Source organism: Leuciscus leuciscus (genome assembly GCF_965113295.1).
Source record: "Leuciscus leuciscus genome assembly, chromosome: 2".
NCBI lineage: Eukaryota > Metazoa > Chordata > Actinopteri > Cypriniformes > Leuciscidae > Leuciscus > Leuciscus leuciscus.
The window spans coordinates 51,533,644-51,556,238 of NC_138726.1; the positions used below are offsets into that span (position 1 = coordinate 51,533,644).

The window sequence follows — 22,595 nt, forward strand, 5'->3', positions numbered from 1 at the left end:
AATATAAATACATTGGGCCCTATTTTAACAATCTAAGCGCATGGTCTAAAGCGCACGGCGCAAGTTCACTTTTGCTAGTTTAACGACGGGAAAAATGGTCGGAGGCGCCAGGCGCACGCTCTAAAAGGGTTGTCCCTATTCTCATAATGAGTAATGGGTGTGTTTTGGGATTTACGTGCGTTAAACCAATCAGAGTCTCATCTCCCATTCCCTTTAAATGCCAGTTGCGCTCGCGTCATGGCAGATTTGCTATTTACATGACGGAATTCAATAGTGGGAAGACCGAAGGCGTCTCCAGAGCGCAAACGGATCTGCTCGTGCGCGAGGTAAAAGTGCGCAAGCAGACCATCCACGGGACAAGCCGGATTCCACCATATCTTTATGTACACAATAATAATCTTTTTACATTGTAATCCTTTTATTTTAAATATTTGGCATGTTTGTGTGCTGCTGTGCGTCCCTGTGTGTTTAATAAGCAGAGTGGATGCGCGTTGTGGACCCGCCTATAGGCGCACATTACTAACGCGCTCATTAAATAACAAAAAAAATATTGTCTCAAAATAGCAACGCGCCAACAATGCACCAGAACACACCTCGTTTTCAGACCAGCATGCCCATGGGCGCACAAATCATGACATTGATGACATTACAAATGGGCGCAAATGCATTTGCTATTTAAACAACGTGGCGCAGGACGTGAAAATGATAACTGCGTCAGGCTGAAAGTAGCAAAAAACACTTGCGTCGCGCTTGGCGCTGCATTACGCCGGGTGTAAGATAGGGCCCAATGTCTTAATCCATATTATGCATTTTGTTTATTAAGGTTTTCTAGGGGAAAAAGCTTGACGTGCAATTTAACATGTAGCATTTATATTCTGGGCTCATCTGTTTGCCTGGATATAATATGCATCATCAATAACATTTTTGGTGAATGGCTCCTTTGAGGCTCTCCAGCTGATGACATCATTAGACTCTGTCCAGCAAATACCGTAACACACAGCTTTATTGGCTATGTCTGTGCCTGCTGAATGTGTCGATGTCTTGTGACTCATTTCTCTACTGAACGAATGTCTTTAACATCTTGGCCCTGAGGGTCCAGTGAAGCCTAACAGGATGTGTCTCTGGAATGATTCAGATATTGTCTTGGGAAAGCTCATGCTTTGTGCTGTTTATGACTCAACATCATTGGCATTGACTGGGTACTGAATTATGTAATAGTTTTTGGTCTCAATAAAGAAGTGTGGACTCACATTTTATGAGCTATTAGTGTTCTCAGATATATACACATTATAAATATTTATTATTTAACAATGATGATAATTCATAGATGTCTTATTTAATTAATAATAATGATGTTGATATTTTTACTACTCAAAACCTTTTTGTTAATTACGATAAGTCCAATATGGTGTGATGTATTCTGCTAAATAGATTCATATTTATTTACGGTGACTGTGAGAGATTGTGTTGCTGTGCAGTTGAGCAAAAATAATTACACTACATGACAATATGCATGAAAATATATGGATATATTACCTCATCATAAAACTCCGGACACTGATTGTGATGCAAAACTGCAGCAAAAGCACTGGTGGTGAAAAGCGGATCCCCAGGCTTGCCGTAGATACACTAAAAGCAAACAGTGGTTAATCAATAACACATTATACTGCACTAATTATTAAATATTAAAGAACTTGTGGAACAATGCTGGTACCACATGAAGAATAATCATTCAGTCACCTTCAACGGACCGACTCCCTCCTCATCAGAATCCTTGAACTGAACACACACTGCAACGTTCCGAGCCTGAGAGGAAACACACACGCTGCATTAGACTGCATGGGCAGAAAATGTGTGTGTGTGTGTGTGTGTGCGTGCGCGTGTATGATTTCATTTTTGCTATGAAATCAACTTTGCAACTAAATAATCTTTGCAATGCAACTTAATTATCAAAGATAAAGAATTATTTGCTCCCTCCGTCTGAATAAGCACAATGCATTTGCAAATAATATATTATATGCAACAGACAAGGCTATTTTAGTTTATAAATATGGCATAATATCAAAGGTATAATTAGATGCTAAGCTAGTAGATGCCAGTGTCTTTGACAACATGTAAAATACAGATTGAGAAGATCATTATAAAGCAACATGTATTGTGTAAATTGATATATTGCAAATGAATAAAACTGAATAAAACACAGATGTCATTAGAAACCAGGAGGAATAGATCTGTATACATGTTTGGTAGCATCTCTAATTTAGAAAAAAAGAAGTTGGTGAGCAACAGGGCAAACAGCCAGTGTCATAAGCTTTCCAGCAGTGCAGGAGGAAGCAATTAACCCTGAAGTCTGTTTAATTAGAGATACGATCTTTCGTGAATTGATTATGAATAGAATCCCGGGGGCTTTTCACAAAGCCTCATGTTTGAAAACACGTAGGCAGACATTGTTACTGCTCGAAGGAGCTTGTTGTTGTCCCACCACCCACAGCTTCCCAGTTCCACCAATTACCTTGGCAAATGTCTTCTGATTGTCGTATTTGAGCTGCTGAGGATAGACGTAGAGATGGTTCTTGTAGATGGTGAATGGGTGGTTGTATCTAGCCTCTTCTGAAACAAACTCCTCCACTTCCACAAAAACCCTCTCACACTGTTCCTCGAACGGCTTCACGGGAATATAAGATGATGTGACCGAGTCTACGAAGATAAAGGTTATATAGTAAACGCCACAATCATCAAACCACTTTCCACAAATAGAGTACAAATTCAGATGACAGTATTACAAGCTGCAAATGTGCTTATAGATAAAGTGCTACTGAGATGTCAATAACTGAATGACCTTTAGATTCAAAAGAGATGTTAGCAAATGTTAAATGCCAAAGCAATTAACATAACCGACAAAACAAACTTACTTGACAAGTCTGGGGGAACACACTCAACACTGATGTTAATTTGTCCAGGGATTATCTGCAGTTTGTTCTTCTCTGGTCTATAAAGAAAAATGTCTCTTCAAAACACTGAACTCTTAATGCATAATGCAATAAAGCGACTAACAAGGAAATACATGAATGATGGATGAGCGGGATTTTGCCAAGTGGAACACGTCATTCCCATCAACTAATCAGATTTTAGGGATAGAGAAAGGGTTGTGGTTTGAATTAATCTTAGGGTGTGTTCACACTTGTAGTTTGGTTCTCTTGTTTCTTTTGGTCTGGGCCAAAAAAAAAAGGCTTTTATGACATATTTTTCGACGGAACGTACCAAACATCCAAAACAATGCTCGTTGCATTTGTGGACATACAGTATGATGGCATTTTTTACTAGCTGAGAACTCGTGAAGAGCTTATAAAATGTCTAAAGGAGTCAAAACAGCGGCAGGAATCCCCCCGTCACACACACACACACACAGATCTGGTGCGAGGAGTTCTGATGCCTTTACCAAACTGTGATGGGCAACATCTCGACTATGATGAGAAGAACCATTTATGCTTGAGCATTCTGTCCTTTTTAAGGTTGTATCTTGTGAAATCGTGTCCTGTTTTTGGTTTGTTTATATGTCTTTGGGTCCGTGTTGCGTTCATATTTCATTCGAACCGCACCACAGTTCAGAAGCGGACTGAAAAGACCCATCTTTTCAGTGTCTCGGCCCGCTTGTTTGGTGGCACCAGTGTTCAGATGGCAGCGTTCACACTTATTCAAATGAACCGCACTAACAGAGCAATCGCACCAGTGTTCGTTTTAATCAAACCAAACATGTCAAGTGTGAACACATTCTTAGAGGTTGGACACCACTCTTATCACTTCCCTTTGATTAATGATTAGTTCATCTTTAGGGTTTAGTTTCAGGATAAAATTAGTAATATGATTGTGTGATAGACATGCTGATCCAGGATCCTTTCCTACTAGTCAAAATCACAGTGACCATTTAGGGATACCAGACATCAAAAGATATGGTTAAAGATAGATAGTTATCACTCACTTTTTGAGATCAGTCAATAGTTTGATGAGGTCTTCTGTGGAAATCTTGCTACTGTCTTGGCGGTAGAGAGGAGAGAACTTCCCATCCATGTCTAAACTGCCTTGGGAATCTTTGAACACCTGTCTGAAGCCACACAACACACACACCCTGATGTCTTTGGCATCTATTTCCGGAGTGAACTGACTGTGACGTTTCAGTTTGAAAGGCACATAATTCTACTTAATGTAGAACTCAGATAATATAACTCATACTCTTACTAGTCCATTAAAGTGATAGTTCACCAAAAATACAAACTCTGTCAGCAACTACTCATTAGTAATTAGTCGTTCCAAACTCTTTGAAACACAAATGAAGATCTTTTTGATAAAATCTGAGAGATTTCTGTCCCTCTATAGACAGTCTACTCAACTACCACTTTGACGCTTCAAAAAGTTCATAAAGAGATTGTAAAACTAATCCATACGAATTAAGTGGTTTAGTCAAAATTTTCTGAATAGACTCGATTTAATTTAGGCTTTTATTCACAATATAAACATTCATCAACTCACACATCAGTTGTGGTAAACTGAAGCGCAAACATGTTCGCCTGACATACAAGAACCAATAAGGTTCATTCTCTTGTTATGCAGCAAGTTTGAGTTTCAGCAAGAACCAACGAAAAATGTTTTGCCTGTTAAGCAGGTTCGGTTGAGCTTCTGTTTATGTTTGCAGATTAATGTTTATATGTAAATAAAAAGGCTAAGTTAAATCTGTTTAATCATATAAAGCGATCGAGTCTCTTTAGAAAATTTGGACTAAACCACTCAATTCATTTGGATTAGTTTTACGATCTCTTTATCAACTTTTTGAAGCGTCAAAGTGGTAGTTGCGTAGCTGTCAATAGAGAGTACAGAACTGGCTCATATTTCATCAAAAAGATGTTCATTTGTTTTCTGAAGATGAACGAAAATCTTACAGGTTTGGAATTTGTAATTACTAACACAATTTTTATATTTGTGTGAACTATCCCTTTAAGTGAATATGAATAAGAAGTGAGTTACTGTCTTACTTGGCAGCCCAAGCGAAGGGCATCCGGTACTGGCCCAGCCGTTGGCACGTCTGCTTGGCAGTCTTCAGGACTTTCTGCACTGTCTGAGAAACAGACACATAAAAATACATGGAAATATTCTACAGTACATTCTGGAAGCATTTAAATCTGAATTAACAAAAGCCATAACCTCTGGAAATACTGGAAGTATGACAAATCATGAGTTAATGGAATAAGAAGCCACGCTTTAACTACAAAACATTACTTAACAACCAACAACTGTATAAATAAAATACATCTTATATTATCTTTATACACTATTCTTGTATTTTCCCCATCAGACTGATATTTAAAATGTTAAAGTGCCTCCTAGACAGCTTGTTGTCTGTTATGCAATGCTCTGTTCAAGTAGAAAGACATCATGCCTAAGAAGATTTTACAGTTCTCTTGAAGAATGTGTGTGTAATTCAGCAGCAGACCTTGCTGATGTCAGAGGTCTTAATGTAGGGCTCAGCGCAATGGGTAATGCCATTCTGTAAAACCTTTTCCACCCGTGCCAGCAGGAAGATGTCTGTGTGAGGGTTGGTGACGGAGAAAATACCCTGGATGAGACAAAAGTCATACTGTAGTTGTACGTATATTCTTAAGTAAAGAGGAAAATTAAATATATTGACAGATGATTATTATGGTAAGTGGTTTGTTGATTATGGAAGTTCATTGTAATTAAACGAAATTGGCTTGGCTTTTCAGCGATGGCAAGAATTGAGGGATTTGTAATGCTGTAAAAGTGACGCGGTGCTGTTGTTTTTATTACTCAACAGGTGAGTAAGGTATTTTATTGAACAGATAAACTGCCATATGCAGCTCTCTAACAGAGTTCATTGTAAAACATTGTCTATTAAAGGTCATAGTCATCCTCACAGTCACGCAGAGCCGAAGCACAACCAAAAAAATTCCGCGAAATGCATGCAGTTTTGTTTTTTAACCGCCAGAGGGCCAAAAGTTACATAGAGTACATTTAACTCGAGTAAATAAATGGGAAAGAGAAAGTATAGTGGTTTAGATTTTTTTGCTAATTTGTTACTGTTTGATCCTGATAGAATAATAATAATTAAAATTATAATAATAATAATAGCACTCACTATTTTTGTGTGGCATTGGGCCACATATGTACCTGAACAAACCCAGATAGCACACGTACGTCTGCAAGATGTCTGTTAAAGATCACTTTACTGCTGTTTACTAACATCTGATACTAGAACATACATTCTCAATCATTACATCTTAAAGACATTTTATAAACGTCTATTTGACATCTGACAGGAAACGTCCTATAGACGTATTGCAGATGAGCAAACACTCTAAAAAATACGTCTTCCAGATGTAAACACGCACATCAAATAGACGTCTCCGTGATGTACGTGTGCTATCTGGGAAGAGGCTGAAAGAGAGGGAAATGTATTCCTGGCCTCTGCAGACTTGTCGATTCACAATCAGTTCATCCACATCATCAAAAGAAATCAAATTCATAACAATCTAAACTGCAAGACACTGCTCATACTCTTTAGTTTCTGTCTTTCTATCATTGTGTCTATTTCTCTCTCTCTTCTTCCTCTAACAACACATTCAGCTATCTCTTCTTCTTCATGTCAGCTGCCCTGCCCAGTGTTTCACCAGGGACCTGCGTAATGTCAGTTCCAGTAAAGCCACGTCACATTCCTCAGCCTGCCAGCAGAGGCTTGAGACAGTCATGGCACTGGCTTTGATTTAGTGTGTAGCATTAGTGCTATGAAACAGTGCTGTGTTAAAAATTAAAGCTGTTTCTGGCCTGGCCACACGCCACGCACGGCATGGCATGCTCAAACGCATGAAAACACACACTTGTGAGCACACTCAGATAAGTAGGCCTTGAGGGGATTAGTGAAGTTTAACGATTCATGATTCATAACTAGAAAACTTCAATACCCGAGATAAAAAGACGCATTTATTTAGCCCAGGTCTCCGTGTCATCCTGCTTTTAAAAGTGACAGATGTAAATAATAAAGCAAAAAACTGTTTTCAGTTGTATACTCTTAACTCAGTGCTAATGTGGTATGAATGTTCATGTGCACATGATTTTGCATTTGTGGCAGTTATTGCAAAATGGACACAGGCTTTCAACAGAAGGCAGAAACACAATGACGAGGGAAAATGACGCAAGTCAGCCAAACATCGACTATATTCAGCCACCTGCAGCCCTGCAAACTGCATGGATGTGCAAAAATCTGAAACCACATCGACTTCCCCTATCAGAAGCACAGCAGAAGCATCCTTCTTATTCAGCAGTGCTGGACAATGCTTACTGGGAAGGGTTGCCAGTCATTTACAGAAATATTCAGCAGAGTGCAGATTTTAAAAGGTGACCAGGGTAAATCTGTCACGATCTAATGAACAAAAAAGCACTTTCTTGGTTTTTAGTGATGCTTGCTAAGGCTTTTTTTGTCTGGTGGACCATAAAACAGGCACACAAAAAATCCATATACTTCCTTTGAGGAAAGGAGCCATTTCTAGTGAGACAAGAATATCATAGAGAGCCGAATGTGGGGCCTGTAAGCAACCAAACACATAACAATACACCAAAAGACAATAATATAATATAATATAATATAATATAATATAATATAATATAATATAATATAATATAATATAATCAATTAGAGCTGTCAATTGATAAAAAATTTTACTAATCTGTAACTAATCCCGATTAATCGCAGCTTACATTAAAGTTTTTAATATATTTTTATAATAATTTTACATTTAATCTCAAAATGTATGTTGAAACAACAAAGACAGTAGCCTATATTTTAAATGTTTGTTTAATGGCATCTTTTTATGAAAGAAGGCCAATATCACAGATACCAATATCTACTACTGATGTCTCTATGAAATTTTTTTTTCTCAATTTATCCATTAATTATAGCCATTCAGCATTACAGTATAATTGAAAGCTATCAATTTGAACATTTATTATATATATATATATATATATATATATATATATATATATATATATATATATTTAAAGAACTTTTAATTTAAGTGAACTTAAAACAATCACAGATTCAATCATAGATTTTAAAAAGTCTTTATATAAGATAATTTTATCACTATGGTATTAGAAGAACAGCATTTTCATTTAGCAAAGGATTATCAAAAGTGACTTTTAATTAAACATCTCTAGAAAGCCATCCCAATTATACAATTGTTAACATGTCAGTATCATGAGTGTCTTTTACCTGAGTGGGGAAGCGTAAGAGAGACTCTGCGACCCTCTGGATAACCGGTAGGCCGTGTCCATTCACCCTGACTGTTTCATTTGCGTCTCCTCCTCCTGGTTCTGGTGTTCCAGGAGAGCCGTCTTGAATCATTTCCCTCACGCAGGGTGGGTTGAGGTCAACATGGAAGTCTGCAGAGATCTTACAGCCTTTGGACAGATCAAACAACGCTAGGCTGATGAAGAACGGCTCTACCTGAGGAGAAACACAATAGTTGGGAATGGCATTACACCTTCTTTTACTTTCTTTGACATATGTGACCTCATCTTTACCATTGTTACCTTGATTCACACACACAGAGTTTGATGAAGAGCAATTTGTATTGTCTGAGAAGTATTATATATTGTGAGAATCATATAGTTTGATGCTGATATAAATTATATAATATAATGACAGCAAATTAGAAGCAAAAGACTGTACTTTTCATTTTTAAGAACCAGCACATCTTTGTATGTAATTTCACTCCATTCCCATCAGTCATGTCTGTCTAGATCCTTCAACAAAGTGTGGGAAAGTCGAGATGTGTTCTGAGGGAACAGTAGTTTTCCAAACCAAGCTGACGAACGCCAGCATTCCTTCCCTGGAGCCATTAAAAGTGCTTCACTGAGCGTGTCCATATTCATCACTGCATATTCATTCTGGATGAGTCCTCTGTCCTCATGCCAAGAATCTATAATTCATCTCTCATTCAAGAACTCCCTGATATTCAGCGAAACTTCCCCTGGTGGAGATTCCCCTGGCCGAGGCGGGCTCTCCGGGGACCAGGGGAATCCGACTGTTTAAAGGGGGGGTGGAACGCTATTTCATGCATACTGAGTTTTTTACACTGTTAAAGAGTTGGATTCCCCTGCTAAACATGGACAAAGTTTCAAAAATTAAGTTGTACGTTTGATGGAGTATTTCTGTGCCAAAAATACTCCTTCCGGTTTGTCACAAGTTTCTGAAAGTTTTTTTCGAGTATGGGCGTGTGTGACGTCAGATGGGGCGGAATTATGGTGCGTTCAAGTCCTCCTGGAAAGTTCGTACTTACAAGGTGGGAAGTCGTGTTTATAACGGCATGTGCGTTCAAATCACTTTCGTCGGAGCAAAATGATGGAGTACTTTCTCTTAATTAATTACACAAAAATACAGTAAGGTTCTTAAACTCTTGTTCTAGAAAATGAAGAACAAAGAAATGTGCATCAGGTGTACTTTGTATTTTTATGTTTTTAATTAATTTATGAAGCCACTGCCAACACATCGTTACGGTTACATGTTGCATTGTTATATTATAAAACTATCATATTCTGTGCTGGCGATTAGCTAACTGAGCTCTTAATAGAAAAGCCTGACAATAGGCTTGTTTGAGATGCGCCTTGCCTCGCCTGAAATGTATGCGAGAGTAGGCGGCTGCAGTGAGAGGAGGAGTGAAAAAAGCGCAGGCAAGCCGGACAGTTCAATCTTCTCGTAGTGGATCTGACACCTGCGAGATCAAAGATGGATATCGCGGGATTCACGCTTGTGCACAGTGTTGCTAATAAACTGTATGTAATTCAAGTTCTGTTGCTTTTATATGAAAATAAATAAAAGGAACAAGACACCCAAAGTACTTGTTATTTAATTCCATTCCAAATACATGTTTATCAATATTTTTTTCTTTAATACAGACACATGTGTTTTTATTTATTTAATTTTTTTTATAAAAATTTAATTGCATAACCCAAAGAGATCGCACTGTCAGATAGTTTGGGAATATTCACACATAACATATACACATAAAACATGATATTAGAGTTTTAAAATCAAACATTTTAAAAGAGAACAATACATCATGGTTGTTTAAACCAATGAGCATTAAGCTGTGTCGTCAGCAAGTCGTTTCCCATCATGCTTTTGATCAGCGCAGCCGGTGGAGAGCAACTGCGCTCGACTGCAGAATCCGACACGTGCGCCTTGCGCTCGCGAGAGATTTTTGACATACGTCAGCATGACATCAGAGCAAGGCGGACCGCACTCGGACACATTTCTAACCGTCATGCATCTCGCGCTGATCACCGGTGATCGGTTCTGCGCAGATTTTGCTCATCTCAAACAAGCCTAATATCACAGCTAAATACCTTTACGTATTGTGTATTCCGCCATGTTAATCACTGACACGCCCCCAACTCGTATAGATCCCCACTGGTATTTACGACATTGTGGTGGCGTTCAACTCGTAAATACGATCTATACGAGATGACTTGAACCAGAGACAATTTGAACGCACCATTAGGGCACTTCTCCCGGAAGGGCGCGCGCGCACCCGTAGACCAGAGCGAGCGAGCGAAAGCAGTACAAGCAGCGCTGTGCTCGGCTTTAATTAGGGAAGTCATCAACGGAGTTGTGCAAGTGTTCTTGGTTGTTCCCTGCATTTCGACGATGATTGTTTTATAAACAAGGCCCAGTTCGACGCCGGATTAGCAGATCGTCTAATGCTTAAGGATGGAGCAGTCCCAACGATAAAGGTTCACGGTCGTGCGTTGGCGGTGAATAAAACCGCAGGCGGTGAATAAAACTGCTTCAAATGTCTGTGTGTTGTTAGCTATCGGCGCGTAAGCACAGCAAGTAAACAACATGATCACGTATAGTTAATGTATCTATGGAGCATGCGATGTATGGTGTGTGTGTGATTCGCGCTCGTGATTCTTTAGGAATTGCCCCCCCCCCCCAAAGTTAGTGACATCAGAGCTAAGAAAATTTAGAATGTTGACAGTTGCTATAGCAAACACTCATTCTGTTTGACTATCTGCATTACTCTGCAAGTTTGTTTGCTTTATTGCGAGATTTGTTCTGCTCTCAAAAAAAAATATTCTTCTCTCAGAAAAATCTAGCAATGCTGATCACCTTGAGTCTGCTGCTAGTCCATTACTTCTACACCAAGAAGAAACAACTTATGGCAAAGACCACAAAGGGACTAGCAGTAGAATGGCATTTCACAAAATATCAAGGTAAGCGCATTGTCATTGTACAATCTCCATCTGAGCATATATTCAAGTAAATCAAGTAAATTATCATTTATGCAGTAAATGATCTCCATCAACTGTGTTTTGATGAGTGCACAATTTTTAATGTGTTGTTTTGTGTGATTTGCTGCTCTAGGCCTAGGCCTTAATGCTATTCTAGATGAGGAGGAAGATGCTTTGTTCAGGGCGAGCCCAGCTTTAAAAAGTAATACACTTCTTCAAAATCCTTTAACTTCTGGCTTATGTTGTATAATTATAAAAAGGTCATCTTGATATTTAAAAATAGCTGAATTATTTTTGAATTAACAGTGCAATCAAACAAATATGAGGGTCATTGACAAATAAAGCTTTAAAAAGGTGTTTTTAAAAAATATTTTCAAAACTGATATAATGCATAGGCTTATTTTAAGTCATGAACAATGTGTTTAAACAAGTTTCTGCTGTTAAATAACATTTTAATGTGTACATTTTTAACCTAAGTTTAGCTTTAGGAGTGGCAGAAACAGCTGTTTCCACGGTAACGGCTGTACACAAAGCAGCGCTTTGCAGCGCTTTAGAAAACTGGATCTGCGCTGACTCTGTTTTTTATTATACTGATAAAAATGAAGTAAATTTAAAAATATAATAGTTTCTGCTTTCTTCTTTTGCCACAGTGTCTGAGACTCCTACTGAGAACGACACTACCTCTCAGATTGTCCCTGCCTCTGTGAACGACACCGCCCCTGATAACGACACCGTCTCTGTGAACGACCGTGTCTCTGTGAACGACACTGTGTCTGATAACGACCGTGTCTCTGTGAACGACCGTGTCTCTGTGAACGACCGTGTCTCTGATAACGACCCTGTGTCTGATAACGACCCTGTGTCTGATAACGACCGTGTCTCTGTGAACGACCGTGTCTCTGTGAACGACACTGTGTCTGATAACGACACTGCCTCTGATAACGACTGTGTCTCTGTGAATGACCGTGTCTCTGTGAACGACCGTGTCTCTGATAACGACACGGTGTCTGATAACGACCGTGTCTCTGTGAACGACACTGTGTCTGATAACGACCGTGTCTCTGTGAACGACCGTGTCTCTGATAACGACACTGTGTCTGATAACGACACCGCCCCTGATAACGACCGTGTCTCTGTGAACGACTGTGTCTCTGATAACGACACTGTGTCTGAAAACGACGCTTCCTCTGAAAACGACACTTCCTCTGATAACGACACTGCCTCTGATAACGACACTGCCTCTGTGAACGACACCGCCTCTGTGAACGACACTGTGTCTGATAACGACCGTGTCTCTGTGAACGACCGTGTCTCTGTGAACGACACTGTCTCTGTGAACGACACCGTGTCTCTGATAACGACACTGTGTCTGATAACGACACCGCCCCTGATAACGACCGTGTCTCTGTGAACGACTGTGTCTCTGATAACGACACTGTGTCTGAAAACGACACTTCCTCTGAAAACGACACTGCCTCTGTGAACGACACCGTCTCTGTGAACGACACTGTGTCTGATAATGACCGTGTCTCTGTGAACGACCGTGTCTCTGTGAACGACACTGTCTCTGTGAACGACACCGTGTCTCTGATAACGACACTGTGTCTGATAACGACACCGCCCCTGATAACGACCGTGTCTCTGTGAACGACTGTGTCTCTGATAACGACACTGTGTCTGAAAACGACACTTCCTCTGAAAACGACACTGCCTCTGTGAACGACACCGTCTCTGTGAACGACACTGTGTCTGATAATGACCGTGTCTCTGTGAACGACCGTGTCTCTGTGAACGACCGTGTCTCTGTGAACGACCGTGTCTCTGTGAACGACCGTGTCTCTGTGAACGACACTGTGTCTGATAACGACCGTGTCTCTGTGAACGACTGTGTCTCTGATAATGACACTGTGTCTGATAACGACACTTCCTCTGACAACGACACCGCCTCTGTGAACGACACCGTCTCTGTGAACGACCGTGTCTCTGTGAACGACACTGTGTCTCTGTGAACGACACTGTGTCTCTGTGAACGACACTGTGTCTCTGTGAACGACACTGTGTCTGATAACGACACCGCCCCTGATAACGACCGTGTCTCTGTGAACGACACTGCCTCTGTGAACGATCGTGTCTCTGTGAACGACCGTGTCTCTGTGAACGACCGTGTCTCTGTGAACGACTGTGTCTCTGATAATGACACTGTGTCTGATAACGACACTTCCTCTGATAACGACACCGCCTCTGTGAACGACACCGTCTCTGTGAACGACCGTGTCTCTGTGAACGACACTGTGTCTCTGTGAACGACACTGTGTCTCTGTGAATGACACTGTGTCTGATAACGACACCGCCCCTGATAACGACCGTGTCTCTGTGAACGACACTGCCTCTGTGAACGATCGTGTCTCTGTGAACGACACTGCCTCTGATAACGACACTGCCTCTGATAACGACCGTGTCTCTGTGAACGACCATGTCTCTGTGAACGACCGTGTCTCTGTGAACGACCGTGTCTCTGTGAACGACACTGTGTCTGATAACGACACCGCCCCTGATAACGACCCCGTCTCTGATAACGACACCGTCTCTGATAACGACACCGCCTCTGTGAACGACCCTGCCTCTGATAACGACACCGCCTCTGATAAAGACACCGCCTCTGTGAATGACACCGCCTCTGTGAACGACACTGCCTCTGATAACGACACTGCCTCTGATAACGACCGTGTCTCTGTGAACGACCATGTCTCTGTGAACGACCGTGTCTCTGTGAACGACCGTGTCTCTGTGAACGACACTGTGTCTGATAACGACACCGCCCCTGATAACGACCCCGTCTCTGATAACGACACCGTCTCTGATAACGACACCGCCTCTGTGAACGACCCTGCCTCTGATAACGACACCGCCTCTGATAAAGACACCGCCTCTGTGAATGACACCGCCTCTGTGAACGACACTGCCTCTGATAACGACCCCGCCTCTGATAACGACCCCGTCTCTGATAACGACACCGTCTCTGATAACGACACCGCCTCTGTGAACGACCCTGCCTCTGATAACGACACCGCCTCTGATAAAGACACCGCCTCTGTGAATGACACCGCCTCTGTGAACGACACTGCCTCTGATAACGACCCCGCCTCTGATAACGACCCCGTCTCTGATAACGACCCCGTCTCTGATAACGACCCCGCCTCTGTGAACGACGCTGCCTCTGTGAACGACGCTGCCTCTGTGAACGACGCTGCCTCTGTGAACGACGCTGCCTCTGTGACTGATGCTGCCTTAGAAACGACACTGCCTCTGTGACTGACAGTCCTTTTAAGACTGACAGTTCCTCTCCGACTGACTCCAACTGCATTGGAGCCTGTCACTGCATTAGAGACAGTCACTGCATAAATAAAAAATACGGTTTTCCTGAAATCATTCATGTGGAAGCAATAGGCTACTGTCTTATTTCACTTATTTATTAAATACTAGGGGTGTAACAATATATTGTCACAAATCGAAAAATGCAAAATACAAAAATGCAACAATATGTATCGTGGACAGTTCACCCAAAATAAATATTACTCTTATTTAATTTTTTTTACAATATGTGTATTTAAATCTGTAAAATGTAATTGATTAAACCTTTCTGAATTGTGATGTCAGATTATATAAAAATCTGTGTTTAATATATATCAGGACTCTCCATATATGGATAAATTAAAAATATATCATATGAGGATAACTGAGGGTCATATGAGGATAACTGAGGGTCATATGAGGATAACTGAGTCAAAGGTTATATTAATGTTTTGGCTTTGAAAATGATACAGGTATGATAAACATTCTCATGTAACTGAGCTCAACATTACTGTAGAATTTACTACAAATTCTAATATCAAAACAGAACAAAAATCTGACACTGACAAGAAAGATGAAATGTACAGATGAGAGTTTACTCACGTTAGTTGAGACGCCATCATTCTTCTCACTGATGCATCCTTGCAGGCTGAAGGTCAAATCATGACAACTAACCATGATCCTTCGTCCAAATCGCTCTTCGAACGGCTTCACGTCAGGCTCGATGCCTGAGAAATCTAATCTCTGAAAAGAAAAAGGAAGATATATTAGATTGATTTTCATTAAAAGTTCAGACTGTCTTTCTAATAGCAGAACACAGTGCAGAATGGACTAACCTGCATCTCCGGATCGAGGGTGAAGATCTTCTGTCGGCCCTCATTCCTGCTCATTTTATTCAGCTGCTCAGTTTCTCTGGCATACTGGAGATAACAAGACAAAAACACTTTGCATTTGTAAAAGCTTATGCATTAATAAAACCAAAATTCACCAATTGTGTTATAAAGTATATTAAAGGGGTCATATAATGGTACATGCACTTTTACAAGTTGATTGTACTGAAATGTGTGTTGGCAGTGCCTGTACACAACCATCATAAAATGATAAAAATCCATCCAGTGTTTTTTTTTTTAATGTTCTTATATGTTTTCCCGTCTCAAATCAAGCCGTTCGATTTTGTGACGTCACACGGTCGGACGGCCCTCCCACGACTGTTGATTGACAGGAGCGTTTCAACACAGACCCGCCCTCGCTCATGAGCGAGCTGTCAATCATAGTCCGCGCGGACCGCCGCGGTCATTGTTGAAACGCTGGAGCACTGTCTATGAGCAGAATGGCGTCTAAGCGATTGTGGTGTTCTGTTCTTGGGTGTAATAAGGAACACAGCAGTCATTTTGATGTTCCTAAATCCGAACCGCTGAAGACGCAGTGGCTGAGTTTGTTTTCGAAGGGAATATTCCCCACGATCAACGTCAATGCTTTCATGTTTGCGCAAATAATTTCACACACCAGACTGCTTTACAAACGAGGATCAGTAACGTTATAAAGCTGGTTTTGCTAAGAAGCTGCTCCTGAAAAAAGGATCGGTACCAACTATTCGTGTTCCTGCTGCACCTCCAGAAGAACTGAAGTGAGTGTAACGTTTTATTAACCTTTATATTAATCTTTATATTAATCTTTGCAAATGGCTAGCACGCTTCACGATGAATGTGGCTGTTTACACTCAGGGTACATTACGGCATGTTTTCTATGTACGACATTCTCAATATAATTCATAATCCCACGTTTATAATGAACAACGCGTTATGGTTATTGTGTTATTATTAGAAACGGTGTCCGCACAGAACAGAGGGGCGGGGTGAGCAATGCTCATTATCATTTAAAGACACATGCACTTAAACGGCGTGCTGAAAACAGAGCTGTTTTTGAGCAGGTAAAATTAGTGTTTTCTTACCTACTAATGAGAATTTTTAATTAAAGTATATTACAAACTTTTAATTTAGACCCTAAAGAATCATATTAGCTTGTACAAAAATGCCATTATATGACCCCTTTGAGTATTGTGCTCTGCTCAACGCATTAAACTCAACTTGACCTTCCATTTACTGATTGATGAATAAACACTAAACAAAATCAACTGTGATTTATCTCTTTCTTGATTTGTTTTTATTTTTATTGGATTGCCACGATTAAGACATTTATACACAAAACTGGACTAAGAATTCTAAATAATATATATTTTAATACCTGGACGCCACTCACTGAATTAAATGGTATGACATGTTGAGGTCATGTGACAACAATGAAGCATACTTTGTTTTAAAATGTGTATTGTTGCATACCGTTACATTTTTTTTACAACAGTATTCAGTATAAACTGCACAGTATGCAGCAGGCAGTAAGCATGTCATGATTATTGAGCAATTATCTCATCGCAGTTATTTGATCTAATCGAAATTATTTGAGATAACCACAATAATTGTGATGTTTAAATCACATTTAGAAAAAGAATATAAAAAAATATAAAAATTGTTATAAAGTTGACATAAATAGTCAAAGGGTTTCCTTCATAGAAAAAAATGTTTATGGCTTTAGTCATACTGCATTATTATATTATATTATATTATATTATATTCATAGCATTAAGGTAAATCATATGGGCCTATTTTATTAAACATTTTATTATTATATATACTAGCAGGCCACTTTTTAGGTACACCTGTTCAACTGCTCGTTAACGCAAATTTCTAATCAGCCAATCACATGGCAGCAGCTCATTGCAAGTAGACATGGTCAAGACGATCCGCTGAAGTTGAAACTGAGCATCAGAATGGGGAAGAAAGGTGATTTAAGTGACTTTAAGTGACATGGCATGGTTGTTAGTGCCAGACGGGCTGCTCTGAGTATTTCAGAATCTGTTCATCTACGGGGATATTTACACACAGACATCTCTAGGGTTAACAGAGAATGGTCTGAAAAAGAGAAAATATCCAGTGAGCAGCAGTTCTGTGGGGGAAAATGCCTTGTTGATGTCAGAGGAGAATGACCAGACTGGTTCAAGTAACTCAAATAATCACTCGTTACAATCGAGGTTTCAGAAGAGCATCTCTGAACACACAACACGTCGAACCTTGAAGCAGAGGAGCAACAGCAGCAGAAGACACACACCGGTGACACTCCTGTCAGCTGAGAACAGAAACTGAGGAGACATTTCACACCGGCTCTCTAAAACTGGACAATTCAAGATTGGAAAAGCGTTGCCTGGTCTGATGAGTCTGGATTTCTGCTGCAACATTCAGATGGTCGGGTCAGAATTTGGTGCGTGGATCATCCTGCCTTGTATTCAGGCTGGTGATGGTGAATAATGATGTGGAGGATATTTTCTTGGCACACTTTTGGGGACCTTAGTACCAGTTGAGCATCACAAACGCCACAGCCTACCAGAGTATTATTGCTGATCATGTCCATGTCCATCCCTTTATGACCACAGTCTACACATCATCTGATGGCTACTTCCAGTAGGATAACACACCATGTGTAAAGCTCAAATCATCTCAAACTGCTTTCTTAAAAATAACAATGACTTCACTATACTCAAATGGCCTCCACAATCACCAGATCTCAATCCAATAGAGCAGCTTTGAGATGTGGTGGAACGGGAGATTCACATCACGGATGTTCAGCTGATAAATCTGCAGTAACTATGTGATGCTATCATGTCAAAATCTCTGAGGAATGTTTCCAGCACCTCGTTGAATCTGTGCCATGAAGAAATAAGGCAGTTCTGAAAGCAAACGTGGGTCCAACCCACTACTAGCAAGGTGTACCTAATAAAGTAGCCAGTAAGTGACATGAAAAACAGAATGACAATTAATTGGCCTAGTGACTGTCTTAGCAGTGTTCAAACCACTCCAGTTAGCATTGTAATTAGAGTACCTTCATTAGCTCTGGATGAAGACTCCGGCCAAAGCTCTCCGCAACATTTTCTGGTTTCCCCAGGCTACTGCTGTCGTCATCTGTTGGGATGAGACGTTTGTTAATCAAAAGGCGAACTGATTAATTCTACTGAAAGCGCATGCATAACAGACAAAAGATTATATTATCACGCAGTGGGTGAATATGGGCTTATCTTAGACACCAAGCAGAACAATGAAAACTTTCTTTAATCACGACTGACTGGTTCTTTTAAACAGTAAAAGTCAAAATCACATATTTGCTGATCAAGCTGTCATTTTGAAAGTCAAACAAGTTGCTAAACTGCTCTGAGTCCACTGGAACAGAAAGCAGTAGCAGTAATTGTGATGTGTGCATGCGTTACTGAAAACACGTGTCAAATCAAGGACACTAGGTGGAGCTTTCTGGGGATTCAGATGTCCTCGTTTATTCAGAGAAGGTGCGCTGCTCGAGGATTTATCTCCACACTGAGGAGGAACATTTTTACATATACTGGCAACTTTCCAACTTACAGTTCGATCTCATGTATTTAGATTTATTGTATAAACTATTATCTAACACAGGACATAAAATAGCTGCCTCTTCCCTGGTGATTTTGGCCTAAATCCAGCAATTAAAATGAAATGTTAACATAATCTGTTCAATCGATACTCAATTCATTGCATTAATGTTTTAAGTTATTAACTTATTTTAAAGACCAAAAACATATTGTCTACATTTACTCTAAATATGCAACCCTGTTAAAGGCATTTTCTGAAGCACCTTTCAAAGAAAAAAAGACTTCTTTAAAAAAATATGTTATACTATTTTGTATGCCATTCATGGAAAGTGTCCTGTATACTATCAAGCCTGATGATAAACAAAAGGAATGGCTTCCCAAATAGGGACATGAAAAGAGGAGTATCATACAGTCTGTTAAACCAGATGAACTGGAAAGTGCGTGAAGACATCCAGCGTTTGTTGTGTTGTTATAGTTATGGTTAATTCTAATGCTAATAGTAATGGTTATCATTTAATAACTTTCATTTCAATTCCAGAAATCTGAATTCTGCATATTAGTTGTTCCAAAAAATGAAGAAGTGTATATATACATGTAATTGAAAGCATAACTTCATTTCCCCATGACCATCACATGGAGGGTCTTAAAAACATTGGCCATAGTTTACACCATATGAGCACAGGGAGTTGTTTATCAGTGTCTTTATTGTACAGGCCTAAAGTAGCATTCCCTTCACGACTCCTCTATGTGAATAGAGCCTCCCTAACATTTCAGAAATTTGCCATCACAACATAAATTATTTACTCAGAGTAGAGAACATTGTGTCTCCTATAATAAAAGAGCAGAAACTGTACTGTTATTATTATTCAGTGGTTCTTATTTAGAATACAGAGAAAACTTCAAGTTCAATAGGCTTTTAGGAGCCCCAAAATGAAAACAAATGAACGTTTTATTTAGCTGAATGGGAACTATGCAGCTCTTCAGGAAGTAGCACAGACCAGGATTTCCCTACATTGCCGAAATGCTTGTTGTTTGGTCATGTTGGAATAGTTTGAGTATTTAGTTCATGAAGGAAGTGGTTTGTGTTCCAAGATGAAGGGAAAACTCTGAGAACAGCCAATTAAAAACGGTTTATTGTTGATATTTTGGGAATGACATCATGTCTCTGATGATGATGCAATAAGTTGCATTACATCATTAAGGTCATGATGGTGGTCTCATGATGGAAAAGCTTAAAGGGATAGTTCATTAAAAAAAATTATACTCTTGCCCTCCCAAACCTGTCTATTATAATTTTATGGTGGAACACAAAATAAGAACATTTTAAAGTGCCCCTATTATGCTATTTTAAAGTTTATTAATTTTGTTTTGGAGGTCTCCTTCAATAGGTTTACATCCATCCAAGGTCAAAAACACTTAAATTTTCTCATAATATACATTGCACGTCACCTCAATTCTCGAAGAGTCTGAAAATGGTTAGTTTGAAAATTCGGTCTCTCTAAACCCCTCCTTTCCGAGAGCTACTCTGCCCTGATTGGTCAGACGGCCCAGGCTGTGGTTGATCTACTCTTCTCTGATTGGTCAGATGGCCCAGTCTGTTGTGATTGGTCTACTCTGCTCTGATTGGTCAGACAGCCCAGGCTGTGTTTGATCTACTCTTCTCTGATTGGTCAGATGGCGCAGTCTGTTGTGATTGGTCTACTCTGCTCTGATTGGTCAGACAGCCCAGTCTGTTGTGATTGGTCTACTCTACTTTGATTGGTCAGAGGCCCAGTCAATTGTGGTTGGTCTACTCTGCTCTACTCTGCTCTGATTTGTCAGACGGCCCAGTCCATTGTGATTGGTCTACTCTGCTCTGATTGGTCAGATGGCCCAGTCTGTTGTGTTTGGTCTACTCTGCTCTGATTGGTTAGATGGTGCAGTCTGTTGTGATTGGTCTACTCTACTCTGATTGGTCAGATGGTCCAGTCTGTTGTGATTGGTCTACTCTGCTCTGATTGGTCAGATAGCCCAATCTGTTGTGATTGGTCTACTCTGCTCTGAATTGTCAGATAGCCCAGTCTGTTGTGATTGGTCTACTAAGCTCTGATTGGTCAGATAGCCCAGTCTGTTGTGATTGGTCTACTCTGCTCTGATTGCTCAGATAGCCGAGTCTGTTGTGATTGGTCTACTCTGCTCTAATGGGTCAGATGGTCCAGTCTGTTGTGATTGGTCTACTGTCGGAAACGAAACGCCCACAACCATATCTGAATTACAGCTCCAGATCTTCCTCAGCACTTCATACACAGTGATACGAACAGTAACGGTAGCATCGGTTCTACCGTTTCAACTCCAACACACTGCATTAAAGGTAATATCCGAAAAAGCATAATAGGGGCACTTTAAGCAGCTTCACATGCTAATGTGCGTGCTTTCAGTGTGTGTGTGTGTGTGTGTGTGTGTTACTTACCCAGAGAACCTTCAGAAGGTTCTGACCCGTTCCTCCTGTCCTCCATCGTGCTCAGTAAGGCCTGTTTCAGTGTGCTCACCCACTCCTCCATCTCGGCCTCGCTGTCGGCCGCCAGATAGTGACTGTAACGATCCTGCATCTTCAGCTCAAAACAGTGGCGCCGCATCTTGGAGCACTGCTAGAAATGTGCCGCGTTAGTCAGTGGAGGAATTTAATGGTGTGACATTAATAAGAGCTGTTTGTGGTTGTAATAGTAATGGGTGTTCAGTAAGGAAGATTCCTCCGTCGTGCTACTGATATTACACCCCAGCTGTGAGGGCTGCTTCGTGCTGTCAGTAAACTTCCTGAGAAGCGTATCAAACCAAGTTCAGACATTTCCTTCTAAAGTATGAAGATAAGTGGGACAAAATAAGTTCTAAAATAAAAATTAAACTTAACAGGCAATGTGCGTTTTGATAATAATTATAGTTGTATCAGTAATTATAATAAACTTTTTAACAATAATAATTTTATTTATAATTATAATAATTATATTTTATTAATTTATGTTTTCATCAATTGTTGTACGCCTCATTTGTAAGTCACTTTGGATAAAAAAAAAGTCTGCTAAATTCATAAATACAAATGACATATTTACATGTTACAATTTGTGATACTAAAAACTTTTTAGGATACTGATAAATTGAGAGCATGTACCGGAACTACATCTATACAGGAGTCCAGATAGATGGAGCCTTTTGATTCTTTGTAGTTTTTCTCATCTTTGTAAGAATTCAGTATGTAGGAGCCATCAGGGAGTTGAGACAGGTAGAAATACCTCCTCTTGAACACCTGTGGAGGAAAAAAAGACATGATTGAAAAATGGAGGTAGTCCATTGAAAATAAACGGAAATAAACTAAGTAGCATTTAAACTGGCTTCACTCTCACACTACTATTAAAACGTTTGGATTTGGTAAGATTTGTGAAAGAAGTCTCTTATCAAGGCTGCATTTATTTGATCAAAAATACAATAAAACAACAATATTCTTCAATATTATTAC

General features: G+C 40.0%; 1 protein-coding gene across 4 annotated transcripts in view; it reads right to left on the reverse strand.

Moving 5' to 3' along the window:
- Window positions 1-22,595, reverse strand: part of dock11 (dedicator of cytokinesis 11) — a 107,783-nt gene that overhangs the window by 70,285 nt on the left and 14,903 nt on the right. For 2 of the 4 annotated variants that reach the window (XM_082155474.1, XM_082155472.1), the window contains exons 7-19: window positions 22,251-22,385; window positions 21,555-21,729; window positions 18,589-18,668; window positions 15,492-15,575; window positions 15,259-15,399; window positions 8,282-8,515; window positions 5,486-5,608; window positions 5,028-5,110; window positions 3,980-4,102; window positions 2,913-2,989; window positions 2,513-2,697; window positions 1,741-1,806; window positions 1,537-1,629 (exon numbers count right to left, since the gene is read on the reverse strand). In XM_082155474.1, coding sequence (XP_082011600.1) covers window positions 1,537-1,629; window positions 1,741-1,806; window positions 2,513-2,697; window positions 2,913-2,989; window positions 3,980-4,102; window positions 5,028-5,110; window positions 5,486-5,608; window positions 8,282-8,515; window positions 15,259-15,399; window positions 15,492-15,575; window positions 18,589-18,668; window positions 21,555-21,729; window positions 22,251-22,385 — 1,599 coding nt within the window. Of the gene's footprint in view, window positions 1-1,536; window positions 1,630-1,740; window positions 1,807-2,512; window positions 2,698-2,912; window positions 2,990-3,979; window positions 4,103-5,027; window positions 5,111-5,485; window positions 5,609-8,281; window positions 8,516-15,258; window positions 15,400-15,491; window positions 15,576-18,588; window positions 18,669-21,554; window positions 21,733-22,250; window positions 22,386-22,595 lie in introns of all 4 variants that reach the window. The other 2 variants (XM_082155473.1, XM_082155471.1) reach the window with 1 other exon arrangement.